Below are 19,859 nucleotides of genomic sequence, written 5' to 3' on the forward strand. Positions count from 1 at the left end.
TGAGCATATCAACGTGAAAACAAGGTGCAGCTTCGAGATGTAAATGGACAATGATGGGCAAGAACATCTGGAGATCTTTATCAGAGCCATGCAGTACAAGTCACAATGTCTTGGAAGCCATTGGTCATTACGGAGCATAGCAGTTCCTTTAAGTGGGTTCCTTTCTTCCTCCTCCTCACCCCTAAATACAGGTGGGCTGCCTCTTCCTGTGGAGGGAGAGGGTCTGAGGCCTCCCCTGGGAGATTTCAAGGTGGGGATACGTGGGACATAGCACCCGCCACTTTGTAGCTTCCTCAAACCTCTTTGAGAAGAAGACTAAGGCAACACCAGGCAGGAATTCCAAGAGGTTTGGGTCTCCACACACCACACCCACCCCAGTACCTCCCTTCCTCACTCCTCATATCTCAGTGTGCCGCCGGCCCACTCACAGCGGGCAGAGAGCCCGTCAATGCTGACAAAATGCGAATCTGCACATTGAAAGTCAACTTCCAATTCAGAGTTAATATCCACTTGGGTAAGTGGGCGTCTTCACAGTGTGATTAGTTTTGTGTCACATGGGGGTTGCATGCATGCTCACACAAGCGTTTCTGCAAACTCAAGATGCTGAAAGCACTCAATCCGCTAAGCAGACTGCCCGTTTGAACAGATTTTCAAAGACTTGGAAGGCCTACCCCTATCTTTTTGTCTTTCCACTCTATTGTTTCCTGAAGATCAGAAATCTCCCTGATATAACTTGCCTGTTTCTGCTGTAGCTGTCGGATTTCCTGAAGAATAGGAAGAGATAGAAAGCAAGCAGATAAAGGGTTAGACAGGAAGAAACTCTGGATAGTCTGGGAGCTCTGACAGTCAGTGAGCCAACAAACACATGTGCGGGAACCAGCACGACTGCCTCTCCTTGATCCTGAGTCCTCTCTTGGCGTGTTAGGACTCTTTCCTTGTCCTTCCTCCCCAGCTTCAAGAAACGTTCGAAGAAAACTTGCTTGAGTGAAATTCTTACTTGGAGGTACTAACGTTCTGATTAAGTTAAAAAGTTTAAAAATCAACCCTGAATTAGTTTCCTATTGCCACTGCAACTAATTACCACAAATTCAGTGGCCTAAAACAACACAAATTCTCCTCTCACAGTTCTGGAGCTTAGAAGTCCAGTCTTAGGCACTAAGATCAAGGTGTCGGCAGGCCTGTGTTCCCTTCGGGAAGCTGTGGGGGAGAATCTATTTCCTTCCCTTTTTTAGCTTCTAGAGGGCGCCCACATTCCTCGGCTTATGGCCCCTTCCTCCATGGCCTCTGCTTCCGTGGTCACATCTACTTCTGCCTTTGACTTTCCTGCTTCCCTCTTATAAGGACCTTTGTGATCACAATGGGCCCACTCGGATAATCTAGGATGATTCCCCATCACAAGGTCCTTAATCACATCTGCAAAGTCCCTTCTGCTGTGTAAGGTAACACAGTCACAGGTTCTGGGATCAGGACAGGGGCGTCTTCAGTGGCTATTATTCTGTCTACCACATCTCCCTAAACAAACACAAAAGCATCAATGAATGAGGATCTTCACTAACGGAAGGGACTGTTTTCTTAAGCGAGGCATGGAGAATTAGCCTAAATTCTCAATTTTCAAGAAAACTGGTGACTTCAGTAAGGAACCAACCAAATGCTCCTAAATCACAAAAGACAAAGAAAAAGAGGAAAAAGCAACCTACCTCCAGCATTTCTTCTCTTTGTTTCAGGGCCTCTTTCACTTCAGCAAACTGAAATTGCAGTATACTGTGGGCATGCTTCTCCCTTTCAAATTCCTATAAAAGGAAAAGAGTGCTAAGGTTGTAGCAGAATCACATTTTTCTGTCATTCTTGTAACTGTTCCCATGATTTACATTTGCCTTGTAACAAATTACCTTTTACCATATCATTACAATTTTCAAGGCCCTTTTAACAGCACAAACCCATTTCTCTGGACTTTCTAGAAGATGCCCCTATGATTTACTATAAATTTAACCCGAGGAGTTGATACAACCAACAAGTGTTTCTTGATTTCTCTCTAAGCAAGCAAGGAAGGGTCCCTCTCCAGGATGCCTGGGGTAGTCCAGAGGGCTGTCTGTTCTCAGGGTCTGGAGGAGGCAGCTTTGCGAAGGATTTATCCTTTGGGATGACAAGGGGGATAAATATGGTCTCCTTTGGCAAGCTTATTTCATGAACAGTGGATGGCCAACTCTATACTCCAGGGACAACACAGAAAAGGTGGGGGAAGTAAAGCACTTGCCAACACAAAGCTGCTCCCCTAGGCCGTCCCTCCCCTCTGTGAGACTCACCCCAGCCACCCATCACCACAGCTCTTCTGGTCTCCCGCTCAGCTCTGTCCCAGCAGCGCAGTCCCTAATGATGGTTTGGTACCCAACTAACTGCCAGCAGTGTAGGAGACAGCAAGGTACACCTTCCCTAGATCCGTTAGCTGACTTATTTTAGAAGAGATCTGACCTTAGCTCCTCACCCTAGCATCCACCGTCTGCTCACCCACTTTCTGAAGTTTGGGGGTGACTGGTATTCTCCTAGCTGTGACAAGGACCTCCCTGTTGGGTTTTGCTTGGCCCATGGCCCCAGCTTGGGACAACATTCCAGCATCATTTAACCTCTCTGGAATTAGATTTGGAGGTCCTTGGTCTACTTACTGATGCCCAAATGAGGACATTCTAGGAGTATGTAGAATGCATTACAGCGCCCTCCCACCCAAGCGCAGTTCAGGATATGCTCTCTGCTCCTATATCCCAACAGGACATCGGGTCTCATGAAAACCTTCTCCTTTGTTTCAGAGTTCAGCTATCAGGAACTTCATGGATAAAATTCTTTAGCTTCTCACTTAATTCTACAGCAGTCAAAGAAGGAGGCTTTTGAGTGTTCATGGTACCTTGGTTTTAACCCTCGGGATTTAGAGGATAGAGCCAGTTTGTTTGTTTTTTTAAAGATAATGACACTCACAAATTAAATTTTCTATTTATCTCAGCAACTCTGAAAAGTTGGACAATACTCTAGGGTTTGGTAAACCAACTAATTCCTAAAACTATGAAAACCAAGTACTCCTTGCTCTGGATCTCACAATGAAGATCTAAGCCCAGGGTTCACCTAATCAGGCTACTGTCATTCATTTCAACGCACGCTCATGCTTTTTGCTGATACCATAACTTAACACATTAATTCCAGTGCTTCTTAACGAAAGCCCAAATATGACTCTCCCCCCTCTGAGCTTCATGAAGGTGTTTAATTCTTAAATGGAGTAATTGTGTCTTTTCCCAAGAAGCATAAAATAAATGAATATACGTTTCTTAAAATCTTTGATATGTGCAATTGACTGTTTCTTTATGGTATTAAGAGATAGGAAAATAAAAATCAGGAAATGTAGATTAACAGGAAAATCTTGGAGCATGCAATCCTGCCTTCTTTAAGCACGCCAGCTCTTTCGCAGGCATGTGTTTTCAGGGTCATGACTTGACTTTACATGCAAAACATAAATGTTCTCCGAAAAACGGTCTCTAGTTTATGTATGGAAATTGTGCATATCAATATTTCAAGTCCCTCAGCAAAGAGCATGGGGTTCTTATTTTCAGATGTTTCAGCTTCCTGGACAAGTGGAGAACCATTGTTTAAAAAAAACCATTATATGCATATACATATGCACACACACCCCCCATCTTCATCATATATGTATATACCACATACCAAATATATCTATTTACATACAGTCATGTGCTGTATAACAACATTTTGGTCAATGATGGACCACACATACAACAGTGGCCCCATAAGATTAGTACCATATAGCCCAGGTGTGTAGCAGGCTATACCATGTAGGTGTGTGTAAGTGCACTCCGTGATTTTCACACAAGGATGAAATCACCTAAGGACACATTTCTCAGAACGTGACCCCATCGTTATGCAGTGCACGACTATATATGCTAACATTCTCATGTATACTATTTATATATGTCCTACCATTCTTATATATACCATTTACCTGTATATTCTACCATTCTTTCTCATCCTAAAGCTTACTTTGTTTTTCTCTTCATACTGTCGCCTAGATTCAGCCAGCTGTTCTTCGAGCTCTAGCATCATATCTTTCAGGGTGTCAACCTGGTACATGAAGTTTGTCTTCTCGTTGTCTAGCTGGGCATTAGACACCATGGCCTTCTTATACTTCTCTTCCACTTCCGCTAGCGAGTCCTGCAGGAACAAGGTCAGAATTTTGAAACAGTAGGAAGAAAACAAAAACAAAGATTAGCTTGGTACTCTTAAACAGACAAAATTCAGCCCTAAATTTAGACTTTATTTCTTAGAGCAAATGAATGAGAACTGGAAACAGACAGCAATTTCAAATGCAGAGAAATATCCCCTTTTCGATTTGATCAAATTCTCATCCCTCAGAAAATTAGTTAATAACTGTGTCTGGGGATGAAAACGATTCATGTGGTCACCAGGACAAGGGAGACACACGGACGGAAAGGGTTCTGTCACAGAGGCCGTGGAGTCCTCGCCGCATGATTCAGTGGCCCACTGGAGTGGGCTGGGCTGTTCAACAAGTTTCTGAAGTAGTCACTCAAGATATGTGGCCAGACCTGGGAAAGTGCCAGCGCGTGGTGGCTCAAAGAACAGAAACGCCTGCCACAAGCCGCCGACTACCCCCATCTGGGCTTATGAACCAGGAAAGGATGCAGTGGAATTTCAGATTTACGACTCATAGGGCAACCCAACAAGGTACACAGGCCTCACTGGGTAGGTCCTGGGAAGACAAAGGTCATTCCTCTGAAAGGACAGCTGGGGGAAAGAGGCCTGCAAAATAAACACGACCCTCTGGGGCACACAGCCTCGCAGGCCAGGTAACAGAGCACAGTAGCATTTAGATCCCAAAATAGACATCAGGGGCGGGCGTCTCCAGGAGAACAGAGAGCAGAATCCTGGGGGTAAACTACTCCCAGCTAAAGAAACCACCCCACTGCTTGGTTAGGTGTGGTAGGTGTCATGGGGAGGCTTCACAGAGACCACTGCTGGTCTCGCCCACACCTGCAAACAGGGTAACAACGTTAGGTGGAACGAGTGATTCCTGGGCTGTTCACTGGCTCCCTTTTCACATGAGTTGAAGGCCAGAGTCATAAGTCCCCCCTCCCTTTTTTTTAAAGATTGGTGCCTGAGCTAACATCTGTTGCCAATCTTCTTTTTTTTTTCCTTCTTCTTCTCCCCCGCAAAGCCCCCCAGTACGTAGTTGTATATTCTAGTTGTGAGTGCCTCTGGTTGTGCTATGTGGGACCCCGCCTCAGCATGGCCTGATGAGTGGTGCCGTGTCTGCACCCAGGATCCGAACCAGTGAAACCCTGGGCCACTGAAGCAGAGCATGCGAACTCAACCACTCTGCCATGGGGCCGGCCCCAATTTTCCCCCTTTTTAAAGAGAGGTGACAAATACGAAAGTGATTAAGTAGTCATGTTAGAACAAAAATATCCCCTATTTAGTGACCCTGTGACACTGAGCTCAGACCACTGTTCAGGTACTTTCTGGAGAGCTGAAAAGGAAGTACCAGCTTTACCATCTATTGCTAGATCCACAATCTGCCATAAGCTGCCTAATGAAGACAGAGAACACAGTCTCTGACTATTCACCTTACCTTCAAGGAATGTGACAACTAAATTTCCTGGCTGGCACAACGCGGTAATTCCACATTCTAAAAGTAGCGTGTAGTTACTCAAATAAATCCGAGACGAAGCACATTCAGACGTTGCTTCAACTCGTAAAATTTTACAGGATGCGAATAATTTGGATGTTTCAAAAGCATAGCAATAAGGACTGCCTTATTGGTAGGCGTCAGATATTTTGAGAAGCAAATTAAGCGTGGCATCGTTTGTACGTAACTACTACGGAAAGTGAAGAAAACGAAAAATCCTTTTGCAAGTGGATGGTAAGCTTCTGTGTGAAATGGGAAACTGGTTTTCAGCCGGGGGAGGGACGGCAAGTACAAGACGTGCACCAGGAAATATGTTAGTATCTTTTCTATGGAGGAATTAAAGTTTTCAAGTCTTGGTTCAAAAGCTGTGTTTGGGAAAACGATGCACACACACCACACACGCCGATGCTAGTTAGCGTTCCTGCCATTGTGAGTTCTTCTACAGGCTGGAGCCTCTTTTGAGTAAGCATGCAGTTTTAAGCTCTTCTTTTGGAATTTTTAAAGTTAAGTTGGGTTAATATCACAAACCCACACTTCTGCAAACTGGTACCTTCATCTCTTTCAATCCCTGCATGTATTTGCCTTCTACATCCTGAATCTGGTCCTTTAACTCATTCAGTTCCTGGGAGAAACGGCAAAAAAGGCAAATGACATCAAGGGAGGAAAACCTGACCGAGACCACAAAGAAAGGGAGGCGAGGCTCTCAATTGTTTCTAATTCTGGGTAGTTCCCCTAATTTGGGTAGTCCGAGCAGAAATTTTCCTTTTCTTTTTTTAAGTGTTAAAAGAAATTAAAATAAATTTCAATATTACAAAGATTAAACTTTAGGCGTATCTCATGATATTTTCACACAATTTTAATAAAATGCAGGTGCACCTCCTATGAAACTTTTGCACAATTTTATAAAACAAGGCCAAAGAGCTTCCGAAAATGGGACAAGTTCTTTGACTCCTATTTAATAGATCGTCCAAGCTCTGTGAGTTCCAACTCTGTGCAAGATGCAGAGGATACTAAAGATGAAATCAGCCAAGAGTTGTCCCTGCGTTTACGGGGCTCCAGGTCTCTGCTTTGCCTGTCTTGTTCACCACCACATTCCTGGTGCCTGGTGCCTGGCGTGAGCTAGACTCTTAGTAAATGCTCGTCGAACAAATGATGGCGCTCACAACCTAAGAGCAGAGATGAACTTTGACTGCAGCAAACTCTGCTTCGATGTAGTAAAGGAATAAACAAAGAGCGGCCAAAAAACTGTTCTTCTAAAGCACAGGAGTCAGAAGGCACCCTCAAGGGAACCCAGTCCAACCCCCAGCTCACGCTTACATCCCTTCTCTGACCCCCCTGGCAAATGGTCATCCAGCTGTCCAGACACCACTGGCAGCCGGTTCCCCTCTTAACCAGTTTTATTTACTAGAAAGCTCTTCCCTAGAGGAAGCCAGATCTGATCTTCAAGTTCCTCCCTCTGGCCTTGGCTCTGCTCTCCAGGACACAAATTCTAGGAACTGAACTTCGCTTCGCATCGATGCAACGTGCCCGGTGACTTTTAACAAACTCTACTGCATTTCTCTCTCACACGCAGAGAGTGCTCCCAAGCGCCCGGCCCCACGCTGAGTGTTAAGGATGTAACAGAGAATAAAGCCTACGTTCCAGTAGGAGAAGAACTAAAACACAATGATGGTTTATCTTCTAAAGGCACCTTCTGCATACCACAAATAGACAGGAACGGTGCATTCTAGGCAGAGAGCAGGAAGCTCCCAGGGTAAGGTGGTGGGAAAATACTCAGTGTCATTGGGAGCAGAGAGTAATCCGGGGTCCAACAGTTTCCAAAAAATCTAGACTGAATGCCTATGCACGCTGGATGTGCAGAGGGCTGGCACCTCGTGTGGCATGGCATGGCGAGGCTCTCATCAAGGTGTGCCTGCAGAGTGAGGGAGCGCAGAGGTCTGCCCTGCTGGGGTGGGGCAGTCAGGGATGGCTTCCTGCAGGAGACCATAACTGAGTTGGGTATTGGTGTTATTAGAACATCACATGTGTGGGAGGTAGGAGAGATTGGGACCAAGAAGAAAGATCTGGAATTTTACAAATTAAATCTCGTTTTACTTGAAGATTGATTTTCCTAAAGCTTCCTCTAAGTCGTAAGTGAGTCTTACCTTGATTTCCCTAATGGATGCCTCCGTGTCTATGGAGATGGAAGTGTCCCCACTTCCCCGCCGGGAGGAAGTCCCGCCCAGGGAGGCCAGTGTGGCTGCAGACAGGCTGGGCAGGCTACGAGACCCCTAGAATGTTGGAAAGATCAAAAGAGATTTCAGACAAAACCCAAAGTACTTGTACGTCTACGATTATGGTGCCTTTACTTGAATTCAGTTTCCAAATTAGAAAATTTTCAGTGGGCTTACAGAAAGCAGTAAAGAGAGGCTCACCTTGAGGGGCCTCATGGATGCTTGGGAACTTGTCTGGATCAACCTTAAGCTCCATGTCAAGCCCATCATAAATTCCTTCACTGCTGCAGTACGTAACAAACTGAGAGTGACTCCTGGGGACCCCCCAAAGGATGTGACGCCTGCTGGTGGGCCACACACTAGTCCTGTTCACTCACTGGTGAACATTTTTTTTAAAGATCAAGCAACATATTTTCTTGTCAGTTTCATCCATACATTTTGGGACCCTTGTGGTTTATAAATGACACAATGTAAAGCCTTAGAAAAATTTCTTACCTTCTCGGTGAAATCCTTTTCTCCTCTCTCTTCAACCTGGAGAGGAAAATGGACAAATGTTAAATACTTAAAAGCATTAAATGGATAATCTGGATTTAGGGGGTAGACAATAATAAAATAAAACTTTGTCTTCCTTTGTAATTTAAGAACTACTTTGCCAAGGAGAATCTCTGATATGTTCTGCCAGGCAGTGCAGACACAGAAACAGGCGCGGGTAGCTCAGGGTGCCAGGCTGAACTTTGCTGGTTTTTCAACTTTTACAGTTTCCATGGGAACACGATGACATCTAAACAAAGCACACACTGATCACAGAAAGATCCATAATGAGGGATTTGTCAATGAATCAAACTCGAATAGGTTTACTTTAGAGATTTCTACAGTTCTTTGTGTAGGTCTCAGTGTGGGAGCGGACGACAAGCCCCAAATTTGTTTACCCACTGCAATTACTAGGATTAGAGAGTGAGACTATGCTCAGCCTTCTGGAGGCTGCAAGATGCAACCACAGAGAGTTTTAATTTCGACTGTCACTCAACTTGTTCTCCAGAGCAAGAGAAAGCAGCGGAGCCGATGACAACTTCTCCCATTTCTCCCGAGTAACTGAGTCAATGTGAAAATTCTGGTCGAAACATCTTGGGAGAGATGCCCAGACATCCTGGGGGCTGGTCGGCAGGGGAAGATACAAAAGAATTTGCCAGGTGGAAAGTGGGACCCCAAGAATTTGGCTTTTCACATCTTTCCTATTAGGACGTGCCTCTGAGATGCCCTCCTCTCCTGCCCTCAGGTAGGAGCCTCGAGGGGACCCACAGCAGTATGTGGAGCCCCAAGAGGGTGCATAAGTGTTGACTCCAAGGGAGATTCCTGCACTGTGAGGGTGTCTCGGGTCAACAGGCCACAGCTGGCATTGGTTATACTTCTTTCTTCGCTCAGCATCCAACAAATGCCAACTTTCTTTTTCTTTTTTTTCTTTTTCCTTTTTTTTGGCACATTGAGAGCTCCCTTCCACAAGCCCACTGGGAAGGTCACAGAGGATGAGCAAACCTTGTGCTCAGCTGTGTCTCCAAACTCTCTGGGGGAAGCTGACGACTCCATCACGTGTCCAGTCCTACTGCCTGTAGCTCAGAAGTTCTTAGATTTGATCACCAGGGAGCCCACTGCAGATGCACGTGACCAGTACAGATCCCATCTTTGACTCAGCAGACCTAATTGGGGACCTGGGACTCTGCAGTTCCCCTTCTGTGCTTATGCCACAGACGGTCCCGACTGCAGGTTGGGGAATCCTGATGGAGCTGCGTCCCAGGCCACGGCAGAGCGGCTCGCGAATGTGTTAACTGCCCACAGTGACGTCAGTGCATGGGACAGCACCACGGTGCAGGTGCTAAGCACCTGGTCAGGACACCGTAAAGGCAGTGATCTCCTGTAAAGATGACCACTTCCTGTCTTGGGCCCACAGTGGGCCCAAGAAAAAATTAAGTTCTCAAGGAAAGTTTTGGCCAATCTATGCTTAACTATCGTTTCCAATCTCTGTTTTCCCCTATGAGGGTAAATGCCGCTTTGTCAGTTTTCTGAATTACAAGGGACTCCTGACTTTGTCAGCCTTCCTGAAATGTGTACTTGGAGCCCCTTGGAAGTGACACAGCAGCAGGATGGTGTTGAGGTCCCCCTGGCTCCCACTAGATGGCAGCCTGAGTGGAGCTGAGTGGGGCAGGCCCAGAGCTCCACGGCCAGGCAGCCGCACCCACTTTAGTAAAGCACCCCTGACATCCCCTAAACAAAGGAAAAGATAAGTAAAACAGACAGGGTGTTTAATTTTGACATAAAGAACAGCACTTTGTCTCCGAAAATAAGATACAAAGAAACTGAGTAGACGAAAGGATTTTTAAACACTGTCGCGGCTGCTGCACGGGGCAGACGGAGCAGAGCGAGACGCAGGGGTGCCGTCGGCTGCCCGTGCTCCAAGTCGCTCCAGCCCACACTAGCATGGGAGCTGGGACAAGCCACATGACCTCTGTGAACATCGGTCTCTTCATCTGTGAAAGGTCCACAGCCCCACATATCTTGCAGCCTATTAGCTTTATTACTCTCAGTTTCTGAGCAATAGTCAACATTTTGGGTCAATGTGAAAACTTCATACTATGAAATATGTCCACCAGTATTTCGTGGCCACAAGTGAATGTATACAAAGACATCTTTTAAAATCGACTGGAAATAGCCCCTTCTAAAAAATTTCTGTGAAACTGTAAATGACGGCAGCTCTTCCTTTCAAAAGCAGATGCTTAAAGTAGCCCATGAAATATTTTATTAATTCCAACCTTCTAACGTCGTGTCAAAATGAATTTACTACGTAGCCTCGCTTAAACATAATGTCAGGTAAGGTTTAAAATTCCAGGTTTTCCATATCACCATCTGGCTTGCCCACCTTCCTGGGGAAGAATACAGTATGGGGGTACTAAGATACCCTAGCAGAAGGACCAGGGACAAAGAAAGGTTTTCCTCATGGTGTCCCCAACCTCCAGGCAGGAAATCCCAGCTCCCAGATGAGAAAGGGGATCACAGACGCAATGCCATCGCATGGTCCCTTTCAAGAAACAAACTGACAGGAGCGAACATTGCTCAGGGAACACCCATTTTAAGGGGAATTTCCCTTCACATATAAACAGCAGCGGAGTCTACCAGTAGAGTGGAAATTTTTGGTTTTAAATCCAATAATACTGACGTTATCCTGAATGACTTGCCCTTGAACTCTTGTATTCATAACTCAAGACCCGTTTTTCCATCTGGCCCCTTTTCATATCCCATAAACAAGAGTCTCTACAGTCTTTTGTTTTTCTAGCTCAAATGGGCCAGACATACCAATTCATTGCTCATGTTTGTCTGAATACACTCAGGGAACGTGAGCCCGGGCTCCACGGAGGACATTCCTGATGGATGTTTCAGAATGAGGCAGCTTTACTGGACTCCCAGCGGGGTTCTGAGGCCTCACCAGGTGGGGCCCACTGCTTGGGCGTGCTTCAGGCCTGGATTTCAAACCTCCCAGTTCCAATTTTCTGGAAGCTTCCTGCGTCTCCCCCTTGGAGCCCATCCTGCTGAGTTTTATATTGCATGCATGTGTGCCTGCTTGATGAGTGTCTGTCTCCCCGAGTCTGTGCGTCCATGAGGGCTGGCACAGGTCTGTTCGCTCACCGCTGTAGCCTTATGCCTAGAACATTCTAGGTATTCAATAAACACTGGCTGAATGAACCAACCACAACTTCCTCGAGGAGAAGATCCTGGACATGTTGGAGAAGAAAATACAGTTCATCTGTAGAATGGGAAAACGAGGAGGACGTGGAACAGTACATGTCCTTCTGAGATGGGGCAGCATCCTCTCCTCTTTGCCACGATGCGGGGAGGACCAAGGGCGGCGGCAAACTTCATGTCTTTGGATGCTGACACAACTTTATTTTCTTAAAGTGGGACAAGCTATCATTTCCTTCATTCTGGTTACTTTGCTCTTTAATAGTCTCCCCTCCCGCCACTCCTGGGACATTAGCCTTCCTTCTATACCCAGAGCCTTCCAGGGCTGCCCCTTCCCAGGAGACCCCTGACCCCGTCCTCACTCATACTGCCCCCTGGATCTGTATTCCCGATGGAGCACCAGACCACAGTGCACTGTAGCAACGCCTCATCCCCCCATGACTCCCCCTCAGCGAGGAGACACAAGCTAACAATGCCTGACCTTTTTGTTGGTTTTGTTTTTTAAGGGTGTCATTACCCCCTCTTTCCAGGGGAGCCCAAGAAGTCTGCGTGCCTGGCCAGATGTCCCCAGCCAGGAATGAGAGGCCAGGCTGGGAGGGTCACTTGTCCCATTGCCTGGGCCCCACTGCTCCCTCCTTCCCTCTATTTTCTGCTCCCCAGAAAACAGAAATGGTGCAGATTCCATGTAGGAGACCGCGAGTTTTGGAAATCCCGGAACAGAGGGCCAGCTTGGGTCTGTCTTCTCGACTCTCTGCAGATACAGGGATGCTGACTGTGTTCCGTCCTTGAGAGGACCAACAGCCAATGTGACTGAGTCCCCTGGGGAACTGCCCTGCACGTTCCAGAGATGTCTCTGTGGTTCTAAGGACCACACACTGAGGTATCCTCAGCTTCGAGGACCCCAACCCGTGTGAGGTGACTGGAAGGGGTGGGAGGACGACCCACCCCACACAGTCTGCAGGATGCTGACCTTCGCTCACCAAATGTGCCAACCGCACAACAATCAATCGACCTTTGAAAATGAGCAGGTGACTCAGGGAAGAAAAAAGATTGAACAGATTATCTGATTAGAATGAACTGAAAAACCAGCTCAATCCAGTCCCTGTCAGTCTTGCGTCCTCAGAAATCTTCAGTCCACCTTCTACTCGGAACTTAGAGTGAAACAACCTGCAACATAGTTATAAGTCTCCTCAGCTATACAGTCAGAGAACCAAAAAGAGAGCGAGCTTTACTAAGAACTGGAAGGGCCCCAGAGCTCCTCCACCCATTGCTTTTTTCCCACGATGGCACCTGGCAGGAAAGTGGCAGCCCCTGCCCCAGCTCCCGAGGACAAGGAGCCCAGACAGTTATAAAGAGACCACCCACCTCTCGTCACCAGGCCCCAGGGAGTCACGGTCAATACTCGCCTCTCTGTTTATGATCATCTACTAAAACCATTTCATGTGAGTAAATATTTTACACATTTAGAAAGCGTATGACAAAGAAATTTGTAGCTGATTTTAATCTCTTCTTTCAAAGTAACTAGACTGAGCCCTGTGACTTTGTAACTTCATCATCACACTGGAATAAACCACGGATGTCAAATAATCAGGGGATTGAAATCCCATGATCCACCTGGGCCCCACCAGGCAGAGGTACCCAGGGGATTTAGGATTCTTAGAAAGTAAAGCCAGACCTGCCTTCTGTCAACTGTGAATACTTTTATTTTTTTCCAAAAAGTGAGCGTGAGAGAGTATTACGCATAAGGAGCAGTGACTCTCCATTAGACTTATCATGGAAAATTTTGATTCCTAGTAGTCGTCAGGTTCCACAGAGATTGGCTTATGTATACACTGCTACCACAGAGCATGACATACTCGGAAAGAGACGAACTTAAAGGAAGGCAGGCCCTTGTGGGCCAGCCAGGTTTGCTGACCTCAGTGAGCAGGAATTCCTCAGTTCACCGACAATGCCCGCCAGTCACTTACGTTAATAGCCGTAGGAAGACACCTGCCAGATTTTAAGAACTGAAGTGACGTGATATTGAACAGGGGAAGAGCTTACTATGCCTGCTTGATTGGTTCTGGGCAGAGCGACAAGCATCTGGGGTTTTTGGGGTGTCTGCCACCACACGTTTCCCGCACACACTTGAGCTTGTGGAGGACGTGGCTTCTCCTATTCCCCTCACCGCTGGTCTCCAAGGGGGCGGGGGGCTCAAATGGCTGTGAGGGTGGGCGGGCGCACTGAATGTGTAAAGGTGGTGTCTGCGGCTTCCAGAGAGGGGGTTAGTCTTCATTTCCCCAGAGAAACAGGCTCTCTCGTTCTAACACCCCACCTTTGGATCTCTCTTTTGTTTTCTCCCTCTCAATGAGAAATGAAGGAGAAATGAAGACATGGTGGAGAGGAACATTTCTCTACTACCAGGAAAACCCCCGTGCAAGCCCAGTGACGAAGGGCTCTGGCCTTGGCCTTGGAGTCAGGCAAAGCAGGGCGTGGGAGGACGGAGGCCGCCTGACCCAGCCATACGGGCTCATTTCCAGGTATCCCTCTCTTCCCTGGAAGAAGCCTTATCTGCATTTGGTATGAAAACGCACAGCTTTAAAAGACTGTATCTAATTTACAAAACAAAGAAATCATCAGCATGCAACTAGGTGCATCTGTGCAGGCGAGAGATTTCAGCTCCACAGACTTCTCCGATTACCAGGGGCTCCTCCTAAATTTTGGACATCAACGTGACTGTGGTGATGTGCAAGTAAGAACCACATTCAAGCTTTTCTACGACTAGAGCAGAGAAAAGAGATCAGCTTTGCCCATCTTTGCTTCCTTCGACCCAGGGATTGTGGAGGAGGGCGCCACTGGCCTTTGGTGTGGAGGTCCTCCGTGGTGCGGGGCTGGCATGCACACGGCATAGCACACAGCCCCCGGCTCCTGCCCACTGAACGCCCCTTTTCCTGATCACTGCGCCAGCCCCCCCATTCCCAAATGTCCCCCAGGCAGAACTGCCCTGCTAAACCCTTATAAACATTGTATAGTAGCCCCATATAAAGCATCAGGTGAGGAGAAACTGTCTAAAATTCCAAAGACCCCAGGAAAAATACCTAATAATGACACTTAAAGGATGGGGACCGGTAACAGGGCCCCTTATTTTCTGAAGCCAACTTGGGTCATTTCATGCTGAGTGACAAAGAGGAGTGCAGTTTTGTAGTTTCACAGACACCGAACAATTTTAGAATCAATGGGATAGTGAGGGAGGAGCAGAGCTGGGAATGCCATGGCACGGACAGGACCACATTTTATTCTAGAAACTGTCTAGGTCCAACACCAGGACCACATGTTATAAACAAAATGTTAAAAGTCAATCCTTCAAATTTTTAAATCATAAAAAAGATAGATCAATGCACATGGCTACACCCCCCACCCCCACTGTCCAAGGCTTTCCTCCTCCAGGAAGACCCCCATCTCCAAGCACAGTGAACAATTTCTTACATGGTCCTTTAGATACTAGCCATGCAATAGCAACATTCTAAATTTGGAAGCATTTTTCCCAATTCTGTCTTTACTTAGACCTGAAATGAATGTGGGCAAAGACTTCCTACTTTATTCCATGTTGAGGCTTTTGAGGTGGAGGGTTCCTTTCACGGGACAGAGAAGCAAAGCAGATGAGGGGAGGAGGAGGAAGGAATGAAGCAGAATGGGAGGAAGAGCAGGAGGCGCACTCACCACTGGGCTGGCGCGTGCCGAGCTGGCTCTGGAGGAGGCGCGGGAGCTGGAGTTGAGGTGGCCGCTGTGCTCCGAGGGCTGCCCACACAGCCCGCCGCCGGGACACGCAGAGAGAAACAAAGGAACAGGGTCAGCAGAGACGCAAGGAGAACAGAGGCCACCGGGCAAGCGCCCCAGTTAGTGGTGGAGGTTAGCCACACGCGATGCACGATGCAGAAAGGAAAGAGAGGTTAGTGTGGAGAGCAGACTTCCCTCGGAGAAGAGGGCTGTGTCTTTCACAGCTTCAAATAAATGCCCACTAAGATAAAAATTAATCATAATATCAAGAGAACACAGAATTCTTGGTTAGCAAGAAGAAAGTAACACAAAGCATCCGTTCAACTGGGGTGTGGAGTCATGCCTAGTTCATGCACAGAAAACCACCCAGCGATGTGGAAATGACCGTTTTCGAGAACGTGAGCTGCGGTCCAGCAGAAACTGAAGATCGGACAGGGGCTTGGCTTTTGGACAATAGAAAAGTTTGTTCCCCTACTATCTCTCCAAGTAAAAACAAGATAAGATTTAGAGTTAACACAAAATCAGGCATGGCTTTTTTTTAAGGACCACATTACCTTGTATCTGGTTGCCTGGATGTATGTATGTGTCCATCCGTCTATCTAAACTTTCTGTCTTCCCATAAAGGAAAACACTAGCAACGAATTTATCCAGTAGCTACGCCCTCTTCACTCTGATTTGTACTCGCATTTGTTCTAGCCTTAGATACCTTCTCATGTTTTGTTAAAAAAAAATCTCATTTTCCTCTTGAGCTAGGCAGGGTGGGCGGGGAGGCAGGATTCGAACCCTGGTTAGGACCACAGGCATCGAGCATTCTGCGCCATGGCCTGAGGAGGATCTTGTGCACAGCCCTGCGGCAAGCCCCTGCCGACACCCCACAGCACGCCCGGGCACTGTTCTCTCCACTGCCCGTCCAGCCCCACTGGGAGACCGCAGGCCTTACAGGAGCAAATTAGAGGAGCCACAGAACTCCAGGGTTGCCTGGGATCTCAGCTTAAATACCATCTCCTAGTTCACCTGTCTTTCCAACAGAATGTAATTCCCCTGAGGGCAGGATCTGTGTCTGTTTTTTTCCCTGCTGACACCCCCAGAGAAGGCCTGGCACCCAGTGTGCACTCAAGAAATACTTGTTGAATGAATAATTGCAAGTTTAGTAGCTTTGGTCAAGATGAGCAAGTTCCCCAGACACATCCTACCTATACTCATTCCCCTGTTCAATAAACATTGTGTGCTTACACTTAGTTGCAAGATGTTTCAGATGCACAGGTAATACCGCTGTGCATAACCAGATGTAAGATGTTGTCACATACGACACATCCAAGAAACCTGCCAGTTATCACTAGCTCCACCTTTTAGCTTTGTTGTTCAAAATAAAGGAAAACACTTAATGTCAGCACTTTAAGGCAAATGAATTTCTCCTTTGGGTTTACTGATACAAGACAGGAAAACTTCATCTTGTAAACAAATCCTACGGTATTCTACGTCATTCACGTCCTGGTTTATGGTTCAGAGATATGTTGGATGGTTGTTAATAGAGCTTATTTCTGACCAAGCTTGCCCCACTCCCTAGTCAGAAACTGCTCTCAAATCATCTGACTTCACTTGATCATTCAGAAAAGAAGGTTTAAAGTCTGTATCACGTGGTCCACGTGCCACCTGTGGAGTTGCTGATGTTTGGGAGTCTGCGTGGCTAACGCGGGGCTGATGTAAGTTAGAAAGATCTGCGTTGGAGTCCAGGCGCCATCTCTTCTTGGCCACGAGACCTTGGAAAAGCTACTTAGTCATCTGTGATATGGAAGGAAGGACACCAACCACACAGAGGGGCTGAGGGTTATGCAAGAGAACGCACATTGGGTTTTTCTCCCTTGCTTTCACTTTCTGCTAGAAACAACTTTCATGGCTCCTGGATCAGAAGCACTGGTGTTGATGACCGCTTCCCGGCATGTCAAAACAACTAAGGTTACTTCACACACAGCCACATGTCCTTCCAACAACACGCACACAGCTTAATAAGGGCAAGGAAGGTACAAAGTAGAAAGATTTTCAAGCGAAAGGGTTATACTTTAAAAAACTACTCATTTAATCTCATGTAAGCATTTAATTGTAATTAAGTCATTTAATTGTAAACACAGACTGTGTCTGATGCTAACTTCTTGGGAGAATGGAGATGGGGACAATTCTTCCCAAGTGGGATCAGGACTGTCCCCTGCAGGCTTGGGGTCAGCCTGGAGGCTGCAGCACTCCCAGCTCAGACAGGAGGGGACCCTGAGCTGCAGCCTCCTCAAAACGGCTGTGTGTTTGTCAGTGGCCACAATGACTAACCGGACACAGAGCCTGGGGAGGCTCTCCCCGAGCCACATTCCTGAGCGTGGGGAACCCGGTATCCACCTGGAGAGTGATCGAGAGGCTGGAGGAGGGAGATGAGGAAAGGAGGGGGGGCTTGGTGAACCTCCCCTCCCACTCAGCCTGCTGACTGGCCACCCACAGCCAAGCTGACGCCCACATCTCTCTTCCCCGGGATTTTACCCCAGTTCCTCCAATTTAATTCAACAAATGCACAGTGAGCTCCTTCTGGATGGGAGTGCACTGTTAGGTGCAGAAAAAATTTCTTTTTCTTCTCTTTTATTTCTTCTGCATGGCTTGATACCAGAGACATGTGGCCCTATTTTAGGCATTTGTGCTTCCAGGACAAGAAGTTTCATTTCCTTAACTCAGCTGAAGCCATCCTCCCAGGTGATTCCCATGGGAGGCTGAAAGCACAGAAATAGCTGCGACACAAAAGAGCAATCGGCAATGCCAGGGACTGGCTTCCGCAGGCCAAGAATCAGCCTTTCTAAAAAAATCAGCCGAGGAGACACACCTCCTGTCCAACATTAGAAGTTCTACTTTAGTAACCAGAAAACTACCTAGTGCTTGGGAAAAGTCTCAATCTCTCCAGAAATTAGTACGCTGTCTCTTTTCTGATAAAAGAAAATCATTTAGTTGCATTTTATCCATCATATATAGATGAGAGCTATTGCACCCATCAGGCATGGTTTATGAGTTTTTTAATGGCCTACAAAAACATATAAGAACTGGGAAAAATACTTAATATAGTGGTCCTTATGCAATATAAAATTAATAAATGTTTAACTAGATAGCAACAGAAATGAATACTATGTCACTTATTAGATTTAATATTCATAAAAATTACATTCTAGAGGCAGGCCATGTGGGTGTGGTGGTGAAGTTCAGTGACCTCCACTTTGGTGGCCCAGGTTCATGGGTTTGGATCCCGGGCAGGGACCTACACCACTCGTCAGCCATGCTGTGGTGGCAACCCACATATAAAGTAGAGGAATATTGGCACAGATGTTAGCTCAGGGGTAATCTTCCTCAGCTCAAAAGAAAAAAAAATTACATTCTACAGGAAACTGCAGACTGGGTAACTCTGTAAAAAGCACTTCCAAGTATTTCTTAGTAAACCATGCTATTTCACATGGGGCTTGGGTGCATTTTTACAGGATTGTGGAGGAGCCTTTGGATACAGAAGCATCTTCACTGAGAAGTGCTGATTAGGGCTGATGAGCAGTTCCAACTGGTCCTCAAGATAGGCAATTAGCTTCCCCACTTCCACAGACTGGTCCATTTTTCTATTCTGTTTACCTCATTCATTCATTCATTCATTCACTCAGTTTTTTCATTCAACAAGTATTTCTTGGGCCACTACTATACCTTTATTGCCATAGAAGAGTCTATCATTTCAAAGCCTTTGAAAAGGTGGAAAGACAACAAAATACAAAAAGGAAATGACATAAGTGTGATATTTGGAGTCTTTAAATTTGCTCATTTCCCCGATGATTCAGAGGTGAAAATCATCTGCGGCCTGTCGAATTCCCTTTTTCCTCTCTTTATTATTTTAAGACCATGTCACTACTCATTCGTACTGTCAGCACGTCACAGGGAAAAAGCCGATGAAACTGCATCAAGGTTAGTCGTCGCCCTTTGACCTCCGTGTACATTGATGAGTGAGGACACTAAACTAACAACCAAAGCTTCCTGGTTGACAGAATCTATGACCCTTATTACAATGGAAAATGGAAATGAGACCATATTTCCTCCCTATCACTCTGGTCAGTTATCTCCCAGGGCTGGAACTATGCGCAGCGAGCACATGCAGTCATGCAGCAGACGTGAGAACCCTCAGAAAGCGCCTTACAGCGTAGGAGCCACAGGCACTGCCCCACCGAGCCCCGCCGAGGCTGCTCTCGTCCAATACAGACGCCTGCGACGGAAACAGACTGTCAGGATGGGGCGCCCTTCCTCTCTCCATGAGCACCCGGAAGACACTAAAACATGAGCTAAGGAAGACTGACACATGCCAGGAACAAGGCCTGAAAAACATCAGGATGGACGACATGCAGGAAAGGTTCAAGACCCCCTTCACGGGCGAAGGGCTGTGGAGCAGAACAGGGCGGTGCAAA

The 19,859-nt window shown here is 46.7% G+C and overlaps 1 protein-coding gene across 50 annotated transcripts in view; it reads right to left on the reverse strand.

Moving 5' to 3' along the window:
• LRRFIP1 (LRR binding FLII interacting protein 1) overlaps positions 1-19,859 on the reverse strand; it is a 137,699-nt gene that overhangs the window by 18,431 nt on the left and 99,409 nt on the right. For 23 of the 50 annotated variants that reach the window (XM_070489317.1, XM_070489316.1, XM_070489313.1 and 20 more), the window contains 8 exons: positions 19,595-19,660; positions 15,343-15,420; positions 8,410-8,445; positions 7,846-7,971; positions 6,252-6,323; positions 4,039-4,209; positions 1,698-1,790; positions 672-764 (listed from right to left, as the gene is read on the reverse strand). In XM_070489317.1, the coding sequence (XP_070345418.1) occupies positions 672-764; positions 1,698-1,790; positions 4,039-4,209; positions 6,252-6,323; positions 7,846-7,971; positions 8,410-8,445; positions 15,343-15,420; positions 19,595-19,660 (735 nt within the window). The remainder of the gene's footprint in view (positions 1-671; positions 765-1,697; positions 1,791-4,038; positions 4,210-6,251; positions 6,324-7,845; positions 7,972-8,409; positions 8,446-15,342; positions 15,421-19,594; positions 19,661-19,859) is intronic. The other 27 variants (XM_070489325.1, XM_070489323.1, XM_070489304.1 and 24 more) reach the window with 9 other exon arrangements.

This window comes from Equus asinus, chromosome 19 (assembly GCF_041296235.1).
Source record: "Equus asinus isolate D_3611 breed Donkey chromosome 19, EquAss-T2T_v2, whole genome shotgun sequence".
Classification (NCBI taxonomy): domain Eukaryota; kingdom Metazoa; phylum Chordata; class Mammalia; order Perissodactyla; family Equidae; genus Equus; species Equus asinus.